Source organism: Neophocaena asiaeorientalis, unplaced genomic scaffold (genome assembly GCF_003031525.2).
Source record: "Neophocaena asiaeorientalis asiaeorientalis breed wild unplaced genomic scaffold, Neophocaena_asiaeorientalis_V1.1 scaffold182, whole genome shotgun sequence".
NCBI classification, from domain to species: Eukaryota; Metazoa; Chordata; class Mammalia; order Artiodactyla; family Phocoenidae; genus Neophocaena; species Neophocaena asiaeorientalis.
In genome coordinates, this window is record NW_020174648.1 from 2,592,718 (window position 1) to 2,617,370 (window position 24,653).

The 24,653-nt window shown below is 33.4% G+C and overlaps 1 protein-coding gene across 6 annotated transcripts in view; it reads right to left on the reverse strand.

Moving 5' to 3' along the window:
* Positions 1-24,653, reverse strand: part of RASAL2 (RAS protein activator like 2) — a 370,654-nt gene that overhangs the window by 223,230 nt on the left and 122,771 nt on the right. For 4 of the 6 annotated variants that reach the window (XM_024758759.1, XM_024758761.1, XM_024758760.1 and 1 more), the window contains exon 1: positions 20,905-21,784. The exons of the other annotated variants lie outside the window; for them this stretch is intronic. In XM_024758759.1, the coding sequence (XP_024614527.1) occupies positions 20,905-21,502 (598 nt within the window). In that variant the 5' untranslated portion in view covers positions 21,503-21,784. Of the gene's footprint in view, positions 1-20,904; positions 21,785-24,653 lie in introns of those variants that run through there. 6 annotated transcript variants of the gene reach the window in all.

Here is a 24,653-nt window from a genome sequence, read left to right on the forward strand (position 1 = left end):
TATATATATATATACACACATATATTTCTAATATAATGTGGAAAGGAGGATCTATGTTTTTAAATGATGAAGAAAACACAAAAGAAAATGTTCTAACAGAATTATCATCACCCACACATTATACATATATAGTAACTTTGGACTACTATTTATGCTGATGAAAAACTGTATACATATTTAATGAGCAAGTGAATGTCAATGCAGAGATGAATAAAGTTATAAGCTTATATAGCACCTTTCTCCCACAGATCTCAAAGCATTTTCCAAAAATTTTTTACCATCTTCCATGAAGTGAGCAGATGGCAAGATTCTTCTAGCTTTAGATTGCAGATTTAGACACAAAAAGGTTAAGCAGTTTCCCAAAGAGTCCAAGTGAGTCAGGAACAAAACAGAAATAGAACTCCAAACTCCTGATTCTTAATCTCACACTGAAGCCACCAGACCTCACTTAACCCTTACCTTTTCTGATCTCAGGATTTTACAAAATAACAGTAGTAATAACACCAGCAAACATAATACTTACTAAGTGCTAGCCACCTACTGTACTAAAGGCTTTATAAGCATAATCTCATTTAAGCCTCACAGCATCCCTGCAAGGTTGGAACTATACCTGCATATTACACATAAAGAAACTGAGGCACAGAGAATTTGAACAAATTGATCACAGTCACACCGTTAGTAGGGAGTAAAGTCAGGATATGAACCAAAGTAGTCTGACTCTGTAGCCCACAATCATAATCATAATGCTATGCTACATCAGGGCTACCCAACAGGAGTCAGGAGATTTGGGATCTCATTAAACTAAATTATGTACTTACTAGCAATTTGATCATTACTAGTATGACCACATGTCCCAGATTATACCTGTTGTATAATTATACCCGAAGTAATTGTTAATAATGCCCCCTTTCAATCTTCAAAAGTCTCTCTGTTTCGATTACAAATTACAAGGTCATCTTAATATTAGGCATGTCTTTAATATTTTACCTGTGTGTAAAATAAAGACACAAAAGGACTTTTAAGGTCTTTCTAAATTCTAAAGTAATATAACAAAATAAAGTAAAATGACATAAACATACAGGAAGGTTTTTGCTTATATAAGTATTCATTGTAGTCCTCACAGTTATAAATTTTTATAGAGAAATAAAAGTTTACCAAACACAAAAATGTTCACTAGTTAACTGACTCCTTATAAAACTCAATCGCCACGTGAACAGTATCATCCCTAAACCTTTGTTGATCACTGTCGAATACTGTATGAGTGCAAAATAACTACAGAGTCAAATTGCTAATCTTGTTAAAAAGAGATAGGATTTCACAAATCTGATGAGAGCTATGTTGGGAAAGAACTCAGATTCCAAGTAAAAGTTCTTATAAGACAGGATACAGAAGATTTATATTGTTGAACAACTGAAGAAAATTGACATAGATGATCACAGGTTAGGCACTCTAAACAAAAATGTGAATAACAAAGAATTAAGAATGAGTCTTGGACCAGACAAGATGATACAGACTCCTGTCTTGCTGCTGCTCCCTGCTAAATACAACTATAAACTTTGGAACTTCAAAAGGTAGCCATAGGACTCTGAAAATAGAAAGAAGGCTGACTTTTTAGGTGTCTTCGGAATGGAATGCTTCTTAGGTTAGCTTCAGTAACAAAGGTTCAAGTATGTCCCAAAAGGGGTAGTGTGAGAAATGGGAGAAGGGCTACAGGAATTGGATTAAACCATAAATTTGTACCAACCTGGTGAATGCAGACAGTCTAGTTTCCATGCTGCAGTGAGGACAGCATAGGGTATCACAGAAAAGGATGGGCCCAGGAAGAAGAGATGCAGGAACTCCTAAAGGACAAGATGTGCCCTATGGGTGCTCTGGTATGGGATATTCCCAAATCTCTGGGGTTGTGGAACTGATGGTAAGTGTTAAGGGCTGTTTGGTTCATATGTTTTGACTTATTTATGTAAAGTAGATAATTCTAATTTTCACTGAATTGGCAGAACATCTTACAACCCCAGGTTCAACAAAAGAAATTGACCCAGACCTTGCCCCAAACCTAATAACAGGAAGTGCCCTAGGTAGGCTCATTACTTTCAATGACACTAGGCAAGCTCAACAGCACTGGTAAGGGGGTATTGATAGGGAGGACTACAGACAGTGAGCAGCCAAGGAAAGCACTCTCATTCCCCCCCAGACCTGAGCTTCCCCTCTCCCACTGAGACACTAGGTCGAGGTATTGAAGGTGGCATTGGAAAGAGGGACCTACCACAACAAAGGCTCAGCCTGGGAATTGTTCTCCATCTCCTACAGACAGTGGGATCCTACCACAGCAGCCCAGCCCAGAAAGCCTCTCGGTATCCACTAGCTGGAGACTCCTTCTCCCTTCTAGAAGCACAGATAGCCTATTCTGGGGAAGCTCATTCCATTCCCTGCAACCAGCACTAGCAGGGACCAGTAGGAGGTCCAGATAAACCAAACAGACTAAAACAGTGCTGCAAAGGATCTGAAAATTAAATTGTCATTGGAACCATGCCCCTCAATGGTAGGCCTAAAACTACATGGTAAATCTAAATAGGGTGACTGCCTGCTAAAATAAAAGATTTAAATAAACCCAAAATTTCCTAATGTAACAGTCAAAATGCTCAAGATTCAATTAAAAAGAAAAAATCATCCATCATACCAAGAAACAGGAATATCACAACTCGAATATGAAAAGAAAATCAACTGAGATGAATCAGATGTTGAACTTATATGAGAAGGAATTTAAAGCAGCCATCATAAAATGCTTTGCAAACAATTATAAATTCTCTTAGAACAAATTAAGAAAATAGAAAATCTCAGCAGAGAAATCAAAATTACTTTTAATAAACCACATGGAAATTACAGAACTGAAAAATACAATAACAAATAAAAATCTCACTAGAATAGCTCAACAGTAGAATGGAGACGACAGAAGACAGAATCAGCAAACTTGAGGACAGATCAACAGAATTAACTGAAAATAAACAAAAGAGATAATAAAATAGACACAAAAAATAATTTAAAAGGAATAAAGACCTGTAGGACAATATCAAAAGATCCAATATTTGTATCATGAGGGTCCCAGGAGAGGAGTAGGGATAAAAGAGTATTTGAAGAAACAATGGCTGAAGACCTCCCAAAGGGTAGGCAAAGACATAAGCCTACAGATTCAAGAGGCTAAATGAACCCAAATAGGATAAATCCAAAAAAACTCCAAGACAAGACACATCATAATTAAACTTCTGAAAACTAATGACAAAGAAGAAGTCTTGAAAGCGGCCAGAGAAAAATGACTTATTACCTGTAGGGAATTCAGTGGATTTCTCATCTGAAATCACAGAGGCCAGAAGGAAGTGGGACAAAATGTTTCAAGTGTTGAAAGAAAAGAACTGTCAACTGCAAATTCTATACCTGGTGAAAGTATCCTTCAGAAATGAAAGGGAAATAAAGACATTCTCAGACGAAAGAAAACTGAAAATCACTAGCAGACCTACCCTTAAAGAATAGCAAAAGAGGGTTCTTCAAACAGAAAGGAAATTATAAAAGAAGGAATTTTAGAGCATCGGGAAGAAAGAAAAAAATAATGGTAAGTGCAGAAATATGAAGACATATATTATTCTACCGTCCTCATGAGTTTTATAAATATTTATTGATTGAAGCAAAAATTACAATACCATCTGATACTCAAGAAAATGTTATTTTAAAGTGGAGGGGCTTAAATGGAAGTAAGATTTCCACACTTCACTCACTCAAAGTGGTAAAATGTTGATACCAGTAAACTGTGATATTGCATATGAATATTGTAAGACTTCTAGAGCAACCACTAAGAAAACTATACAAAGAGATACACTCAAAAACACCATGAACAAATCAAGAAACAACCTGCGGGTGAAATAAGGCAGTTCTCTATCCTGGTGCTCAAATAGTGCTACATGAGTGAGTGACCAGGTGAACTGAGGAGACAGCTAAAAGTAAACACCATAGCAAGAGAATATAAAAGCTTCATATGGAAAGAAGTTTCCAGACTAAGCAGTCCAACTGTAGCCTCTGCATGTACCTCTCTACATATGTATGTATGTGACAGGGGTGGAGGGTGTAATTCATCTGTACTATTATCTGCATGTTATCAGTTAACCAGATAAAGTTGTTCAAGATACTGCAATGAGAAGTTAGGAGGCTGCTTGCCACCCTTGGCTCATTGCCCAGTACAACCTTGGTCATCCTTCTCTGGCAGAGGAAGAAAAGGTATTAGTAAAGGTTACTGAATCTCACTCATGATCAACGCTAGACTTATTCTAGTTAAATTAATGTAAAGATAGAAGGATAGAGATATCAGATTGGTGGAGGATTCAGGTCTAACTCTCAGGATCTCCCATTTCTCAATTCCAAACCCACAGCCACATTTTTAAGAGGAAAGAGCTTCCTTCTGGAAATACAATATTTATCTCCATATATAAAGTGTTTTTCCCCATAATAAAGTGAACTTACTACTTTCTCCACAATGTACTTATCAAATAACACACGTGATAGGGTTTGAAAACTACGAAGAACCCCCAAAATATACAGTACTTCTGCTGCAATACAGCTCGGAGATCTTTTGATGTCTGTATATAGAGAGCACTTTGTTCTTTAATACAGTTACTCAGCACTCTGCATTTTATACCAAAGACAGACAAGATTTATATCAATAATACTCCTTTAGGATATGTAAGTTCTAAATACATAGCACTCCAGAAGGAAGCATGATTATCAACACCTAGATATTCAGGTGTATTCATAAATTCATTCTATTTTAAAATTTTATTTATAAATTGTAAACTATTCTTTCTTCAGAATTTTTCCTTGTGCTTGATGTCTTGCACTTTAATTTTAAAACAATGTTGTTAAATTAGAACAATGAAAGAGATCTTTCAATGAAAGAGATCTTTAGTATCTTATTTTAAGGGCACAACACCTCCATCCAGCTCAAGGACCAGTAGTAATACAAGAAGGCTTATTTTTTAAAACCCTTGGTTTAGGAGGCTGTCAAGAGGATGGAGGTAAATAAAACTTAAATACTAGAATGTCAGTGCCTCGTCTCCACATATTAGAATCATCACACAATCTTAAAGCATGTTTCTTACTCTGAGATTCTGGAAAGTAATTCTGTGAAATGGATGAGTTCTACTAGGTAGAATTTTGAGCAGTCCCTTGGGTAATGTCTAAATACTTTGAAAAAAAATGTTCATTATAAGTTGCTTAAAATACCATCACTAGTACTTAGGAATATTAATCATGTTTTTCTTGAAGACAGCTTAAAGAATGGAATCACAAAGTACCCATGACAGTTATCACTATTTTACCTATACTATCAGTAATTTGTCGTATATTATTCTGCTAACAGTATAAAATCTTCACTAGTTACAATGCATTTACAGTATATAAAGCACTGTACTAAACATATACCAAGCATAGTCTCTGTCTCTCTTCAAAAAAAAAAAAACTTGGATCTGAGAATAAACCCACAAATGCTGACAACTCTTATGTTCTTACCACCAGACACCACTTTTCTCCAGAACAACAAACCACACACATAGCATTCAAAATATCCTTTATTTTCACCACGGTTATGGTTTTATACTGTGCTAAATTATAATTGAATTGGTATCCCTTAAGCTTCAAATTACTTTGACATTTTGGTGACAAAGTGTAAAAACATGGATACAACACAGGATTTCTGTTTTGTAAAGGCAAATGAATAATCATCATCGAATCCAGAAATAAACTAAGAGAAAAAGAAACTAAGGATATCTCAATGAGAAAATTCACAAGAAATGACAGGAAAAATGCCTGTGGTTTACTGACTAAAGCTCAGTAACTACAAACCTGTATACTCATATGGATGAGGTTTCATAATCATAGATTCAGAGTCATTACTCATTTTACTCTTCTCTTTGCTTCCTCAAAAAGATATACCGACCTTGAGCGTGAGAAATTAAATGAAAACTGCCTCAGGCAGATAAAAACATGACAATCGTCCTGGCAATGAAGACAAATCACCATGTTCATTACAGTCAAGCTACCAAAAGAAAACTCTAGATCACACTAAACTAAAAACATACTTACGTTTATGTTTTCATTACACATGTAGGAAATTGCCATTTACTGAAAGTAATTGTAGGATATGCCATGTAGGAAATTGCCAATTACTGAAAGTATTCAATTAAGACTAGAATCTTATAAATACCTTATACAAATATTTATTGAGTAAATATACAGATATAACACACAAATAAAATGGCAAAATTGTTACATGTTTAGATAAAAGATGGGAAACTAAATGTAACTTAAAGTCTCAAAACACTAATTCATTATCTTGGATGCAGGATGTGTCCTTCAAAAATAGAAGGGTAAATACCCAAGAGAAATGAAAACATGTCCACGTAGAAACTTGTTCATGAATGTTCAAAGCAGCATAATTCATAATATCCAAAAAGTAAAAACAATTCAATGTCCATCAACTGGTGAATACATAAATAAAATGTGATATATCCATATAAGAGAATATTACTTGGCCATTAAAAGAAGCGCTGATAGATGCTACAATATGGACGAACCTTGAAAACGTTATGCTAAGTAAAAGAGGCTATACACAAAAGGCTATATATTGAATGATTCCATTTATATGAAATCTAAAGGCAAATTTATAGTCACAAAGCACATTAGTGGTTACCTATGGCAGGGGGAGAAGGGGGTGCATTGGGAAGTGATTGCTAATAGGTACAGGGTTTCTTTTTGCAGCCGTGTGACTGCAAAACACCATGAATATACTAAAAACAACTAAATTGTACCAAAGGGCAAATATTGTGTGATTCCACTTACATGAAATACCTAGAGTAGTCAAATTCATCAAGACAGAAAGGAGAATGGTGTTACCAGGGGCTGGGGAGAGAGAAGAATAGGGAGGTATTTGTTTAATGGATACAGAGTTTCAGTTTAGAAAGATGAAATACTGTGAGAAGAATGGTGGTGATGGCTGCACAACAATGTGAATGTACTTAATTCTACTGAACCCCACACTTAAAACTGTTAAAAAATAAAATGTTTAAAATGGTAAACTTTATGGTATGTATATGTTACCACAATTCAAAAAAACCCAATTGAGTTGTAACTTTAAATGAGTAATTTGTATGGTATGTGAACTATATCTCAATAAGCTGTTAAATAAATAGTTGTGTGGGTATAAAAGTAAGAATGTTAAACTTGCCACCACGATAGGTTAACTCCAAGTCTATAACTGTAAAAATTGAGTGGCTCTGCTAATAGACTCTGGTTAGCCTGGAGTAAGATAGCCGGATGTGCCAAGGTCAGGGTGCTAGTCTTGACACACTCATTACCCTCACACTACATCCTCTACTGAGTGATTTCATACTCTCCTGTGACTTCAACATCCTTGTATATCTTCATATGGGACCTGGTCTCTACTTTTGAACTCCTGCCCCTTTATTCCTCAATGCTCATTGGACAGCTATTCCCAGGTTTTTGAAAAACTCTCAAACATCACATCACAAAATGGAGGGTAAGAACAGGAGCTTGAAGTCAGAGACCTGGACTTAGCTGAGACACCACTTAGCTGCATAGTCTAAGGGAAGTAACTAAACCTTTCTGGGCCTCTACTTCCTTACTTTTAAAATGAGAATAATTACCTCACAGGATTATTCAGAGGGTTAAACCAGATAAATGCATATAAAGTACCCGGAGGTTGAAAAACCAAGCATATAGAAAATACTGAACACATGTTCACTGACTTCCCCTACGAACTTGTTCTGCTTTATTCTCAAATTTAGTTAAAGGGGTCACCATTTTCTAAATCTACAAAATTTGTTACTATTGATTCCTATTTGTCTTTTGCATTATTCTTCAAATTCTGTCAATCTACTTCAAAAAAGTCTTTTTAAGTCTCTACCCTCAGTCATTATCAACACTTTAATTTAGGCTTTTATCATGTCTCATTCTGGCACAATTTAATTGTCTCTCTCCATCATTAGTCCACCCTCCATGCTAACATAAAATTATCTTCCTGCTTATCTCCTACTTTAAAATATCTGTTCAAACTTTAGCTTGGTACTCAGCATAGAATGCTTCAAACACTGACCCTCCACTGTCCTTTCCAGTCACATCTACTCATCTTCACATACTCTACACTTTTTACCTTGTGAACTTCTCACCATTCCCTAGATGTACTCCTGGCCTTCACACTGCTCCCTCTGTCTAGAATACCCCTAACACCTTTACTTAACTTGGGAGACTTTTATTAATCCAAATCTATTTCAAATGACATCTTCTCAGGGACTATTATTTATCTGTTTACATATCTGCCCCTTCACTATGTTGTAAAGTAGTGTGGAGTATGGATAATGGGCTATATTCCTTTCTGTATCATCCTCAGCGGCTGGTGATGAAGAAAAAATGAAGGAAGTCAATAAAGAATGGAAGATCTGGATCCAGTTACATTAAGGTATCAGAGCCCAATATAAAAAGTCACAGGTTAATTTTGCTCCAAGGTAAATGCCAGAGATCCTAGTGTTTGGTGCAAGTCACAACATAAAGTTCCAACCAGTGAAATAAACTATTAATCACAATATTTAAAACCAAATTCTTTCTGATTTTTTTTCTTTTTTCTTTACTTTCCTTGTTAAGACTTTACTGGAAAACTATGAGCAACTGAAAACTAAGGAATTACTAATCTTTATAGGCTTAAGGAGCAAAAAATGACCCCGCTGCAACTATATAAAAAAATATATTATTACCTGGATGACTAAGCAAGTTTTAGAATGGTTATTGAGAATTCTACTAGCTTTCAGCTTATGTCAAAAATTAGAATCTCTGATTTTGGAAACTGAGATTATCAACAAATTCTAACACTGAAAGACAAGTCCAGATTACATACCTATGAAGTGATAAATTCTATTCAAGGTTAGAGGTAGCTCAGCACGCAAGATTATTGGGCATAGACTAGAAAAACTGCTATATGGTTGATGTCACCATTAACTACCATTTGGACCTAATATCTCAGTAAAGAATATCTTCTGATTATCTAAGGGTTTGATAATCAATGGCTCTCTAACTTAAATTTCTACAAAATGAGCATGAAAAAACATACTGGCGGCCAGGAGAAGGTGGGATAACAGCTGAATAATTTTTTTTTTTTGAAAACACACTAGGATATTTTAGATAAATAAATAAATAGCTAGGCGATTTTATTCCTTAGGATGCTGGCTCTCTATAAATTTATCGATTTACTTACTGACTTGATGAATTTAAGTTAAACTATTTTGTTTTAGATAAGAAAATCAAACCAGTTATTTGTTAAGGAAAGTCGCTGCATTTAAAGCACATATTTTTTTCATTTTATTATTCAGATTGCTCAGAAATTACATAACCACATGGAAAGAGTGAAATCTGATCATTTAAGCATGAGACAAAAAGGACAAGAAAATTCTACTTTCAAGAATAGATTCGTTGAAAATAAGAAAGAATGTATGTATATGTATAACTGAATCACTTTGCTGTATAGCAGTAATTAACACAACGTTGTAAATCAATAAAAATAAATAAATAAAATTTTTAAAAAAGAATAGACTCATTGAAGCATTTGATACAAATTCATTGAGGGAAATAAACTAAAATACTCAAGCAAGTTCTTTTTATTGATTATACCTAATAATTAGCTGCATTTATATTAATTGGATTTACTTAAATATGAGGCAAAAATAAATACAAATTTTATTAATGTTGGAGGTTATTTTACTTAGCACATATTAATATACTGAAAATTCACGTGAACGTAATTTAAAAACAGAAAGCACCAAAGTGAAACAAGAGGTAGAAAAACAATTATCAATAACAGGGAATGCAAAATATTAAATCACCTTTTTAAAAATATCACTGAATAATTAAGGCACCATGAATGAATTCACTAGAGATAATTTCCAAAGTATTATATATCATTCTAATATTCAGAAAAGGATTATACTTTATTCAAGGGGCTAAAAACTAATACATAGTTTTGACCACAAAATCACTCAAAATAAGATTTAAAAAATTACTGTGCAATCTCAAACAGATGAGTTACAAAAAAAAAAAAGGGCTAACTTACCTCAGCAAAAAATACCTCAAACCAATTATCCACCATACATAGCTTATCCTAGACTTTCAATGTTAGTAAAATAATAGAAAAAGAATGATAAAAAAAATAGATCTCAGTAGATGACAATAAGGCATTTAATAACAACTCAGTATTCAACTTTAATTGATACTATAGAATATCAAATTTAAAAGTTCTTCATGTGAGAAAAAGCATATTTATTTCTAGAGTCAAAATCTTATTATCTTCAATAATGCTAGTTATTAACTCTAAATATTTAAATAACAGGAGTTAACAGTGGTTGTTGTTAAACATTTAACACTGCGGCTCCTGAAACACCACCATCACCCCAACCACCACCCCTCTCTGATCTGTAACAGTTCTGGAGTATAAATAGTCCCACCATGTCTAATTTAAAGCTATCATTGCCATGTCACTATGGGAATTGGGAACAGATGCACAAAACTGGCTTCTGCTTGCTGCCTCCAACAAACCACTGAGTATTAACTTATTGAGCTCTTACTATCTGATGAGCACATGCTATGAACTTCACACATCCCCTTTCATTTGACCCTCACAACAACATACAAAGTAGATATTACTTTATCTTACAAATAAGGAAACTGAGGCTTAGGGAGATAAAGTAATTTGCCTAAGGTCACATTACTAACGAGTGGTAGAGGCAGAATTTAAGAATATCTTTAATCACTTTAATTATCATTCTTCATTCATGACCTATTGTTATTAAGGAATCATGCATGTAAATTAATCAACTCATCCATTTATCTCCTTATTTGTACCACAACATATATTGGTAAAACCATAATTCAACCCCTAATGAAAACAATACCAGTGACTTACATCAACCTATGCATTCCTTCCCTTCACGTCTGCTTAGTTCTCCCCAGCAAAGTTATATCCTAAAGTTGGTGTTAATTATTCTCTTTAAAGCCAGGTTTACATCCCAAATATCTGTAAAGAAAACCTCAGATTCTTGACAACTGCATTACGTTGCTTTTTAATAATCTTTCAATATAGATATTGTCCTTATTTTAAATATGAGGAAGGTAAGGCTCAAAAAAGTCAAACAAACTCACCAAGAATTACTTAGCAAATAGATGACATAAAAAGAGTTTGAAAACAGGTCTTTATGTCTCCAAAGACCAATCTTTTCACTAAAATATTCTGCTTCAAAAATAAGGTGATTTTAAATATCAGATAATTAATCAGTAATACACTAGAGCTCACCATAAAGATCAATGTACCTCCTTACCATCTTTAAAATTAACTGTAATATATGCAATATACAATATGCAATATATGCAATATATATGCAATATATGCAATAAAAACCAATCATAAGTATAATAATATTTGAAGGTTAATTTTTTTCTCTTATTAAAAATAATATGCAAAATTCCAATGGAAAAAATTAAAGACGTCAAGAACAAATGGAAGTGTATACACACACACACACACATGCACGTGGTGCTCTTGATTGGGAAGACTACATACTGTAAAAAATTGCAATAGTTCTTCTATTAATTAAACAGTTAGCAAACAGGAAGCTAAAGTAAAGTATTCCCAGAATTTAAGAACACATTTAGAAAATAACACTTAGACAAAACTGAATTATAAATATATAACTAAGATTGGAACATTTTTATTTATTAAGTCTACTGAAAAAAGATTCCAAGGTGTATCTTCATGAACATACAGCATTATTATTATTTTAAACCATTAATTGAGCTCTTACTATAAGTTAGGTAACGTGCTTGACACATACTATCTGATTTAATCCTTATAATAACTTCATGACATTTGTAATACTAGCTCTATTTTATCGTAAAGAAAATAGAGAATCAGATAGGTTATGCATACATTTAAACAGAAAATTTTTTTTTACTTTTATAATTGGAGAAAAGGCTATTTCATTTTGCAGGAAAAAAAAACACCTTATTGCTTCTAGAAATAGAAAAATCTGTGAAATAAGAGAAATTCCAGGGAACATTTAAAAACAGACATAGAGACATTCAGAATATTTTAAACATAAACACTACCAAAAAAAGAAAATTACAAGCCAATAACTTTGATGAATATAGATGCAAAAATTCTCAACGAAATATTAGCAAACCAAATCCAATTAACACATAAAAAAGACCATATACCACGATCAAGTTGGATTCATCCCAGGGTCACAAGGATGTTTCAACATACATAAATCAATCAGTGTGATATATACCACATCAACAAAAGAAAAGACAAAAAACCCCCGATCATCTCAATAGATGCAGAAAAAGAATCTGATAAAATTCAACATCGATTCATGATTAAAAACTCTTACAAAAGTAAGTATAGAAGGAACATATCGCAACATACTAAAAGCTATTTATGACAAACCCACAGCCAACATAATACTCAACAGTGAAAAGCTGAAAGCCTTCCTGGCAAAATCTGGAATAAGACAAGGATGCCTACTCTCACCACTTCTGTTCAACACAGTACTGGAAGTCCTAGCCACAGCAATCAGATAAGAAAAAAGAAATACAAGGCATCCAAACTGGAAGGAAAGAGGTAAAATTGTCATTATATGCAGATGACGTGATACTATATATAGAAAACCCTAAAGTCTCCACACAAAAACTACTACAACTGATAAATGAATTCGACAAGGTAGCAGGATACAAGATTAACACATAGAAATCTGCTGCATTTCTTTACACTAACAATGAAACATCAGAAAGGGAAAGTAAAAAAAGAATCCCTTTTAAAGTCACATCAAAAAAATAAAATATTTAGGAATAAACCTTACCAAGCAGTGAAAGACTTACATGCTGAGAACTACAAAACACTGCTAAAGGAAACTGAAGATGATTCAGAGAAATGGAAAGATGTCCCATGCTCTTGGATTTGAAGAATTAATTTTCTTAAAATTAATATTGTTAAAATGGCCATACAACCCAAAGCAATCTACAGACTTAATGTGATCCCTATCAAATTACCCATGACATTTTTCACAGAACTAGAACAAAAAAAATCCTAAAATTTATATGGGAGAATAAAAGACCCAGAATTACCAAAGCAATCCTGAGAAAAATGAACAAAACTGGAGGCACAACCCTCCCAGATTTCAGACAATACTACAGTAATCAAAACAGCGTGGTATTGGCACAAAAACAGACATATGAATTAAAGGAACAGAATAGAGAGCCTAGAAATAAACCCAGACACCTATGGGCAATTAATCTTTGACAAAAGAGGCAAGGATATACAACGGAGGAAAGAAAGTCTGTTCAGCAAGTGGTATAATGTAAATGTAAATGTAAATCAATGAAGTTAAAACACTCCCTCACACCATACACAAAAATAAACTCAAAATGGCTTAAAGACTTAAATATAAGACATGACACCATAAAACTCCTACTAGAGAACATAGGCAAAACATTTTCTGACATAAATCATAACAGTGTTTTCCTAGGTCAGTCTCCCAAGGCAACAGAAATAAAAGCAAAAATAAACAAATGGGATCTAATCAAACTTATAAGCTTTTGCACAGCAAAGGAAATCATAAACAAAATGAAAAGACAACCTATGGACTGGGAGAAAATATTTGCAAACAATGCAACCAACAAGGACTTAATTTCCAAACTATACAAACAGCTCATACAACTCAATAACAAAAAACCAAGCAACCCAATCAAAAAATGGGTAAAAGACCTAAGTAGACATTTCTCCAAAGAAGATACACAGATGGTCAATAGGCAAATGAAAGATGCTCAACATCACTAATTATTAGAGAAATGCAAATCAAAACTACAATGAGGTATCACCTCACACTGCTCAGAATGGCCATCATTAAAAAGTCTACAAATAACAAATGCTGGAGAGGGTGTGGAGAAAAGGGAACCCTGCTACATTGTTGGTGGGTATAGTATAGTCATTCCAGTCACTATGGAAAACAGTATTGAGTTTCCTTAAAAAACTAAAAATAGAGTTACCATATGACCCTGCAATCCCACTCCTGGGCATATGTCCAGAAAAGATGAAAACTCTATTTCAAAAAGATACATGCACCCCAATGTTCACAGGAGCACTATTTACAATAGCCAAGACATGGAAGCAACCTAAATGTCCATCGACAGATAAATGGATAAAGAAGATGTGGTATATATATACAATGGAACAGTACTCATCCTTAAAAAAGAACGAAACAATGCCATTTGCAGCAACAAGCATAGACCTAGAGATTATCAAACTAAGTGACATAAGTCAGAAAGAGAAAGACAAATACCAGAGGATATCACTTATATGTGGAATCTTAGATAAGATACAAATGAACTTATTTACACAGAAACAGACTCACAGACATAGAAAACAAACTTATGGTTACCAAAGAGGAAAGGGGGTGGAGGAGGGATAAACTAGGAGTTTGGGGTTAGCAGATACAAATTAATATATTTAAAATAGATAGACAACAAGGACCTACTGTATAGCACAGGGAACTATATTCAATATCCTGTAATAAACCATGATAGAAAAGAACATGAAAAAGCTTATATATATAGCATATATACATATATATATATAAAACTTTATATATATATATATATATATATATATATATATAAATGAATCACTTTGTTTTATACCAGAAACTAACATTGTAAATCAACTATACTTCAATTTAGGGACTTTCCTGGTGGCGCACTGATTAAGAATCCACCTGCCAATGCAGGGGACATGGGTTTGATCCCTGGTCTGGGAAGATCCCACATGCTGCGGAGCAACTAAGCCTGTGCACCACAACTACTGAGCCTGCACTCTAGAGCCTGCAAGCCACAACTACTGAAGCCCACACGCTCTAGGGCCCGCGTGCCACAACTACTGAGCCTGCATGCTGCAACTACTGAAGCCTGTGTGCCTAGAGCCTGTGCTCCACAACAAGAGAAGCCACCGCAATGAGAAGCCCGTGCACCGCAATGAAGAGTAGTCCCCGCTCACTGCAACTAGAGAAAGCCTGCACACATCAACAAAGACCCAACGCAGCAAAAAAAACACCAAAAAACTATACTTCAGTTTTTTTAAACTTTTAATAAAAAAAGAATATTTTAAACACATACTGAGATCATGTAGAAAGAAATAATTTGTTACAAAGGTTTTAAGTTACAAATAATTTGCTTATTAGCTCTATACCTCACTTCACACAACTAAATCAATCCCAGATAGAATATAATTAAGCATTAGCAAAACAAATTTTTAAAATAATTAACTATAAGGATATATTTGTACTAACTGTTAAGATAAATTTTCTAAATAGTCAAGAAATGAAGAAGGATCACAAACATGCTTTAAGGTTTGAATAAGTCTTTTAAGCTGCACAAATTTTGTTTGAAAACAAAAATATCTGGGATAAATGTAAATGATTTTAAAACCTACAATGTAGAGTAACTGAAAATAAATGAAATATTGCTACATATACTCAGATTCCACTTGATAGTCAAAAGAAACAAGAGGGTCTATGTGAAAAATACTCAAATATTATATTACAAATATAAACTATTTTACAGAAAAGTATACCACTTCACTAATAAAATAAAAATACAATAGTAATATTATATACCTATTAAACTAATAATCATAAAAATGTTATTAACTAAGTACCTAATAAGAGCTAGATATCTTGTTTCAGTTACTATTTATAATAACCCTACAAGATGTTATCACCATTCCACACCTTACTGATGAGAAAATGGAGGCTCAGAAAGGTTATGTGAAACTTTCTCAGTCATATAAAACTAGACAACCACATGGGTAAAAACCTAAACCTACTCATCCAACTCTAAAGATCTTTTCTTTTTCCTCACCCTATGCTATGAGTAAAACACAAATCACAGAACTATAATAAAGCAATGCTTAAGCCCAGATTTGGTAAAGTCATGGGGGGAAACTGTACTCATAAATTGTTATGGGCATTATTAATGTGTTATATCTTTCTAGTGGAAAATCTTATAATATATAATGAGCTACGAGATAGTCATATTCTGCAGTATAGTCATTCCTAGTATACCCCCAAAGAAATAAGCCAAATTGGGGAAAGGGGGGTGGGGCACGTATCCATAAGGAGAAACTGTAATGGAAAAAAACTATAAACAATTGAAGTGTCCAACAGAGCCTACTTCAACATTTCAATGTAATAGATTAGCAGAGTATCCCACATCCTCAACATTTTTATTATTGGTCAACAGACGGGAATGTATATGAAATAGTCTTAAATGAAAAAAAGGAATACAACTTACACTGTTTACAACCATTTAAAAAATATACATATACAATGAGAAAAACAAGACAAATTTAAAGTGACATAGCCTATTTTTCTCTAAAGCTACTTAACTTCATAACAAATTATTTTAAGTTTGAGCATATATATGACTATGTCATATAACATTTTAAAATTTATGCTAGTATATTGCATTAATGACCTCATAATTGATGAGACCTTTGTTCCCTGATGTTATGGACTGAACTGTGTGACCCTAAAGTTCGTATGTTGAAGCCCTAGGCCCCAGTGTGACTGTGGGCCTTTAAGGAAGTCATTAAGGTTAAATGAGGTCATAAGGGTGGGGCCCTAATCTAATAGGACTGGTGTCCCTTTAAGAAGAGAGAGACAATAGAGTTGCCTGTGCACAGAGTAAAGGCCAAGTGATAATACAAAAAGATAGCCCAGTCTACAAGCTGAGGAAGCCTCAGGAGAAAGCAGCCCAACCACACCTTGATCTTAGACTCCTAGCCTCCAAAACTGTGAGAAAATACATTTGTTTTTTTAAGCCATCTAATCTGTGGTATTTTGTTATAGAAGCTCTAGCAGACTAATACACCCAGAATACATTTATTTAAAAACAGAAGAATTATACTGATATGTTGGATAATTTTAAATACAATAAAGTTACATGTAAATAGCATAAATTATTAAAGTTCATTGCCTAAGTTTTTAAAAATATATTTATTAACTTCAAAGTTGCTTAACAATAGACATCATAAATATCATAAGTGACAAAACGTTGGACTGACAACTGCAAGACAGCTTAAAAGCAACAGATGAGTGACAAACTGCTAGCTGGGTAGGGGTTATGCATACTGAAATGCAATGATTCTTAGGAGAAATGGCAGGAAAGGAACATATTTCTCTGCATTTTGCAAAGAGGTCTCTTTTAATTCATTACGATATAAAGCAAATAGACAAGATCTGAGGTATTATATGTACATCTTATGAACTGAGTACTCTATTTTTTTTCTAATTTAGGTACTGACTCCCTAGAATAAGTGAGGAAGTCACCAGTTACTTAATTAAATAATGTGCTGTGTTCCCAGTACCAAGAGCAGTGTCTGTTGATTTAATGTATAAGGCCTTTTTGAATTAGATTTTTTATTAATAAGTTGATTAAATTTGAATGAGACTATAAAAAGAAAATTATCTTGAAGAAAAAAAGTAAAGCTTTCTAATTCCTAAGTTAGGAGGTCTTTAAAAATGTAACACGGGGAGAGAGGATATTGTTATTACTATGACATTATAGATAAAGACAACATATTAACTGTAACCAGAAAGGAAAACTACACAAGGTATATTTAATTTCTTTTCCTACTTTTTTTATTTAAGCTTTCAGTCCTATCTATACCTACTGACAGAGGAAGAAAAATAATTTAGGAATAAAATTGCTTCCCAGTAATTTCTCCTTTTAAGTGTTATACACATGGGATATATATAGTTTACATCCCATGTATATTTACATTTTATAGTTTCTTCTGAGTTTCACACAGCTAATAAGTGACAGTTATGTAGACTATATGGTATTTTGTTGATTTTATATGTCATAATCTGTTTAGTTAATCCTCTTTTATTGGGTGTTTCAATTTATTTCCACTATTGCAAGCATGGAGACACCATTAGACATGGGCCCAAAGCAGTTGGAATTACTTTTAGCTATAAGAAGCACAAGTTTTATTTTTTATATTGTAGCAGGTGACAGAATACATATTGTATAGCTGGAGGGTTAAACATAGTACAGTAGTGAAACCTCTGAGCTTTTACCTCTTCAATTGATTAGTAATCCTGAGTATGGTATATTTCATTGCTTTAAGCATGAGATTAACTGTATTCAGCTATGACACAGGAATTGTTACTTCTATATGCTCAGACATACACATGCTCAGAACAGATTCAGATTCACAGAATTTAAGACTAGCACATTACAATTTATTTACATTTGGTAATTATAACAAATTCAATGATCAGGTTTTCTCTTTCCTATTTTTTTAAAACTATATCCCTATCAGTTCACTTTCTTAATAGAAACAATATCAAATATATACTGAACACTGTAAATCAACTATACTTCAAAAAAATAGAATAAAACATTTTGAATGAAAACACATTAAAAAAATAATATATATATATACTGAACAACCGCTATGTGCCAAACACTATTTTAAATGTTTTAAATACATACTATATTATTTAATGCCCCTCATATGCTGCAATTCCTATCAAACAAGAAAAGTAACAAACACTAGTGGGTTTCAAATTTTAAAATATATTGATTTTCTTAAAGACATCTATATTTTAATAATTTCACACCTTGCCATAATACTATAATAGCAACTCTGATAAGAACACATTCTACTCACACAGCATTTGTGAATAAATGCTACATAAACTATAATTTACATAGTGTTTCCAAATTTCATTTATCACTTTGTAAGAAAGAAATTACTATCTCATAAAAGTGTAAACAGAAATTCAGAGATTAAATTTCAAAAATGAGAATTGGCATAGATGGAAGTAGAATTCAGGTCTCCTGGATCAATGTATTCTTTCCCCTGTGGGGAATGAGAAATGAAGAAAGGTTCACAACTGCAGAAAGTTAGAAAGCCACGTACATAGACTCTAGGCTGGGTAGAAGCTACCGCCCAAAGAGAAAAGGAAATCTCTACACAAGAACTAGCTCCAGTCTTTGTATTAAACAGTATATTTCTGCCTTAAGAGCTTGACTCTCCACTAGTGAAGCACTTAGGAGATATCATAGTTACTGCTAAATAAAAACTGCTGATCTGACTGGTAGGAACACTATGTACTGTTCTTTACTTCCTGGACCTGAAATCCCTTACAATAGCACCTTAAACCCTGTTTAAGCCTCCATTTGCATAATTATTATATGATTAGAATGTATAAGATATTATGAAGTAATAAATATAGAATATTTTATATCACTTTAAGTAGACCATAAATGTGTAAGAAGCAGGGACACATTCTCAGAGTACCTCACACATAAATGGGCTACCAATAGGTTGGCATAGTTGCTAAAAACTGAAAGTTAACTACAGAAGTCCAAAAATGTTTGTAAATACAAATACCAAAAAAACCTCAAAAACCTATAGACTTCTTTAGTCAAATGTATACATGTTAACCACTGAGAGGCACTGATTCTAAGAATTTCTTTTAAACTCTTTATTTCCTTTGATGCTTCTTTACTTAGATCATCCTATGATCACCTGGAAAGGAAATAGACATACTAGTATCCAAGGAAATGCAACAACCTAGCCTTTCAAAAATTTTAGCAGAATGTTAATAGAGGCACGTCAAGAAAGACTTTATTCTTTTGGTAATTATCTATAAGCCAAGGGTAAGAAGAAAACATATTTACTTAATAGTATAATTAAAACTCATCGGGCAAAGGGAAATCTAAGGGAGGACAAGGTTTAGGAGAAATACTGAATTTCTGGCACAAATATATTTGAAAAATTACTCAATTTTTCACTTATATTATTTTTAAAGAAATTAAATTGTACTATAATAATAAAATTATTCAACAATTCCCACAGTTTTAGAAAGAGTTTAAACTTCTGCTGATGTGGTCAATCTCATAACAAAGATAAGGTAAAGTTTCAGTGTTAAGGTTTTCAAAAGTTTCAGTGTTAAGGTTTTCAAAAACAAAAAACAAACATAGGTCTTAACTCATAATTGGAATACTTCATCAGATAAGGTCAATCATTTCCAAGGCAATCAGATAAAAATTTAAGTTCTTTTTGTAGTTTAAAATGCTATCTCAATATAAAACTTTTTAAAATTTAAACAAGTCCTAAATGAGTTTTTTTAAATGTTGAAGACTCTGTTATCTGAAACGCATCAAACACAAATTTCTATTTTGTTATCCAAAGAAATATTCAAGATTTGCATCTTCTGCTTCCACATTCAAATTGTGTATTACTATGACGTGAGCAAATCAAAAGCCCCACTTATTAAAAGCTATCAATACACTTCAGCTCTAAATAGTTCTCTCTAATAACATTTGTCAATTTTTATGAAGAGATAATAGTAGAAATTCTACCTTTTAATTCTCAACTTTGTCAGGAGAAGATGATTTGATAATTTCTCCCTCTAAATTGCATTTAATGTACAAAAGTAGATCAACGGGATGAAAAAGGGTAAAAGACAAAACAAAACAAATAGTTTTACACAGGCCCCAAAATAGAGTTCAAGAGTATAATGTAATAAAAAATTTCTTCTAAATCCATTTTTTACTATTAATTACTATCATTCATTGAGTCTCTAAAACAGTGTTTATTACTTTCTAAAAACTGTACTAATTAAGTAAATTAGTTTAAAATGAGCAAACAGAATGGTTTATTATAAAACACAAATATTAAAATTCCAACAGTCATTAAATCTGAGCCCTCCCTCTTTCCCCTTATTCATCACAATATACCTTCTCTTACTGGCTCATTGGTTGATTCTCCTTTTAGACTCAGCATCCTGGAGAAGCCACTGGAAAGAGTAGAGAAAATGCCACGGATGAAATATCCCTGCTGCTCAGACTCCATTGACCCCACTGAAGTCGGCCACCGTCTAACAAATCTGATACTGCAGCCGTGCTCTGGCTCTGAAAGAGATCTGCTGAATGGAACCCGAAGTGACGGAGTGTTGACCAGGTTCTGCTTCTCCATTGATGTTCCAAGGACCTCATTAGCAGAGGAAGAAACATTATCCCCAACCATCTTTGGCAGGACCTCTTGTTGTGGTTCATCCAAGCCTCCTTTATTATTTTGCAATTGCTCCCTTTTGCCCCCTTTCCACCTAAAGCTGGGATGTGTTTGCCACCGATAAGCACCCAGTGGCTCTCCTAGATTGGAAACAGCCTGTTCATTTTTCTTCCTCTTGCTTTTCATTGGACCACACCATGGATAACTCTTTACGCTTGTTCCTATCTCTGAATGTGCATAATCAGGTTCTGACAAAGATCTTCGATAGCTCGGAGGACACGGTGATGTTTGTCTCCTAAAGATGCTCATCTTCCATGACTCCATTTTTTAACAACTTCTCGAAACTTTAAATTTCCACTGCTCTGCAGTCTTTGCAGTTGAACCACACTTGTCCGTGCAGTCCAAAACATTCAACTGCTTAAGCAGCTTTCTTTGTGCGGCTTTGAACCACAGCAGATGTTGCTGCTTAAGAGCTGGTGTCATGTTATTACCCCATATTCCCAGATCTCCGAAATTTCAGCAAGCACCCAAAAACCTCCTGTCTGAAGCAAATTATCTTCATAATACAGCAAAAGAAGAGCATCTCGCTTTCTGCAGTAGGTTGTATTTCTGCACTGAGTTTTCGGGAAATGGTGTTTTTAAAAAATGAGAAGTGAAATGAAAGCGATAAAAAAGCCACAAACACCTTTATGGACCAATAGCAGTTAAGCGTTCACTATGTGAATGACACTGGGTTAAAAACAGATTGTGAAAGTACTCAAGCTTACGTCCACACTTTCCGGAAGAAGAAGAAAAAAATCTGCCTAAAAGCCTACTCTCTAAGTGACAGCTCTTCAGAATAGTTTTTAAAGTTTGCATTTCAAGAGAATCCTTGTTATTTACACCACAACTTCTCTCAAAGTTAATACTGTTTTTCAACTAATAGGTAAAGTCATATACTGTTTTGTGCAAGTACGCATTGCAAAGATGAGGGAAAATGGACAAAAGAATGTCAAAATATAAAGCTATTTTTAGTGTAAACATACTAGGGAGAATTTTAAAAGCACAAATGGATTAAAAAAAAGGGATAGAGGATATTTGCTATCAACTATAGCAAAGGAAAAGGAAAGTCTTGAGGCAACATCTTGTGGAAACTGGAACACAGGAAAGTACATACTTAAATGATTTCTAGAAGGGAAAAGTTTGCTTTGAAAATCTAATTGGGATAAGTTGTCTGGAAAAATATTCCCTATCTATTTAACCAAAGAAATTCCTTTATTCCTCTTTGTGATATTTACAAGTTAAAAAAAAAAGAGCTGACTACCTAAAATTTTGTTAAAGCAAGTACCTTATATTGAACCAAGATAATGAATGCCAAGTTTTTGGCTGGTTAATTTTTTTTTCAACTGTCTGCTCATAAACTCCTGAAAATAGGGGTTTCGAATGGAAAGCCTGACAGACTTTAGACCACCAATAAAAGAGATATAACACGGCAATCAAATCACTTCGCAAGTTGTATAAAAAAATGATGATTTCATGTGGAAAACTAAAAAACCATCCATTTATTTGTTGAATATGTACAATGAAAAACAGTTCTTACACTAGGTCTTTCTTATTACTGCCAGATAGTAAAGTTGGTAACATATCTATTCTTTGAAACATATTAAAATGTTCTAGTTATTTCCATTATCATAAAGCAATAATCTCATCTTCATTTGTTTACATAGTCTGTAAATTTACACATTTCTATATTAAAGAAGTTTTGAAGAACTTGGCTTTCCCAAAAGCATAATATATCAAACTAGAGTGTATGACAATTGTAAAATTTTCCCTTGTTTTAAAAAAATACTTAGAAATGTCAATCTGCATAAAGAGAAAAACAATAAACATTAAATTCTAATCTCTATTTATGGCACATCACACAATCCACAAAAACTAATCTGTGATGGAAAATAAACCTAAATGTAAAATATAAAATGATAAAGCTTGTAAAAGAAATCACAAGAGAATATTTTTGTGAACTGAAGGTAAGCAAAGATTTCTTAGAGTACAAAACGTAGTAACAATGATAGGGAAACATTAATAAATATGAATTCATAAAAATCAAAACCTTAATATGTCTAATAAGACATATTAAGAAATCAACAAGCAACCTACAAAATGGGAGAAAATATATACAATACAAACATCTCACAATTTGTACCACAAGATATAAAGAACTCCTACAACTTATTAATAAAATGAAAACCCAATTTTTAAAAGTAGGCAGACAGAGCTGAACAAATCCTTCATAAAGAAAGCTATATGAATGGTCAATAAGCATATGGAAAAAGTACTCAACCTCATTAGGATTTAGAGAAATGCAAATTAAAGCCATAATGAGATATCACTCACATTCACCAAAATGGCTAACACTTAAAGGGCTAATAACACCAGACGTTGGTGAGGATGTGGAGCAACCAGAAATCTCATAATTAGTAATAAAATTAGTATGAAATGATACAATTGCTATGGAACAAACTTGACAAAATTTTTTTACAAAGATAAACACACATCTACCCAATGCACATCAGTTCCACTCACAGGCACTTACTCAAGAAAAATGAAAATACACAAACTTGTACTTCAATCTTCACAGCAGCTTTATTTATGATACCCATAAACTGAAAACCACCCAAATATCCATCACAGTAGAATGGATAAACAAATTGTGATGTTTTCATACAACGGTATACAACTCAGCTATAAAAAGAATAAACTACCAACAACAAAACAATGTGAATGAATACCACAGATATTATGCCAACAAAAGAAACTAGACACAAAAGAGCACATACCATATGATTCCATTTCTACAGAGTTTTAAAACAGGCTAAACTAATCTACAATGGGGGAAAAAATTAGGAATGCAGTTGTCAGGGGTAGAGGCATTACTAACAAGAAAAGGACACCAGGAAGCTTTCTGGAGTGATGGAAACTTTCTAAGTCTTGATGTACATGTGAGTATGGGTGTGTTTATTTGTCAAATTCATCCAACTGTTCCCTTAAGATTTATGCATTTTTCCTTAATTAAATTTTACCTTAAAAAACTGTAAATACTGTACTCTAGCTAGTAAGTTTACTTATCCAGTGTAATGGGTTAGCAATTCTGAAAGCACTTTCTGTGTATTTTAGGCTTGAGGAAAGGAGTAAATACATTGAAGAGGATGAATGAATGGATGGATGAATGAATACATACATACATACAGACAGACAGACATACCAATACTGGAACAAACCAATATTATGCAACTCCTGATATGATGAACTGTGAAAGAATAGCTTGTGATTTTTTCCTGCCCCCCACCAAAAAATTGCATAACCTAAATTTAATCACAAGTAGCATCAGATAACCTTGAATTAAAGAAGATCTACAAAATAACTGTATCCTTTGCTTCAAAAATGTCAAGGTCAAGAAAATCAGAGAAAGGCAATAGAACTGTTGTAAATCAAAGGA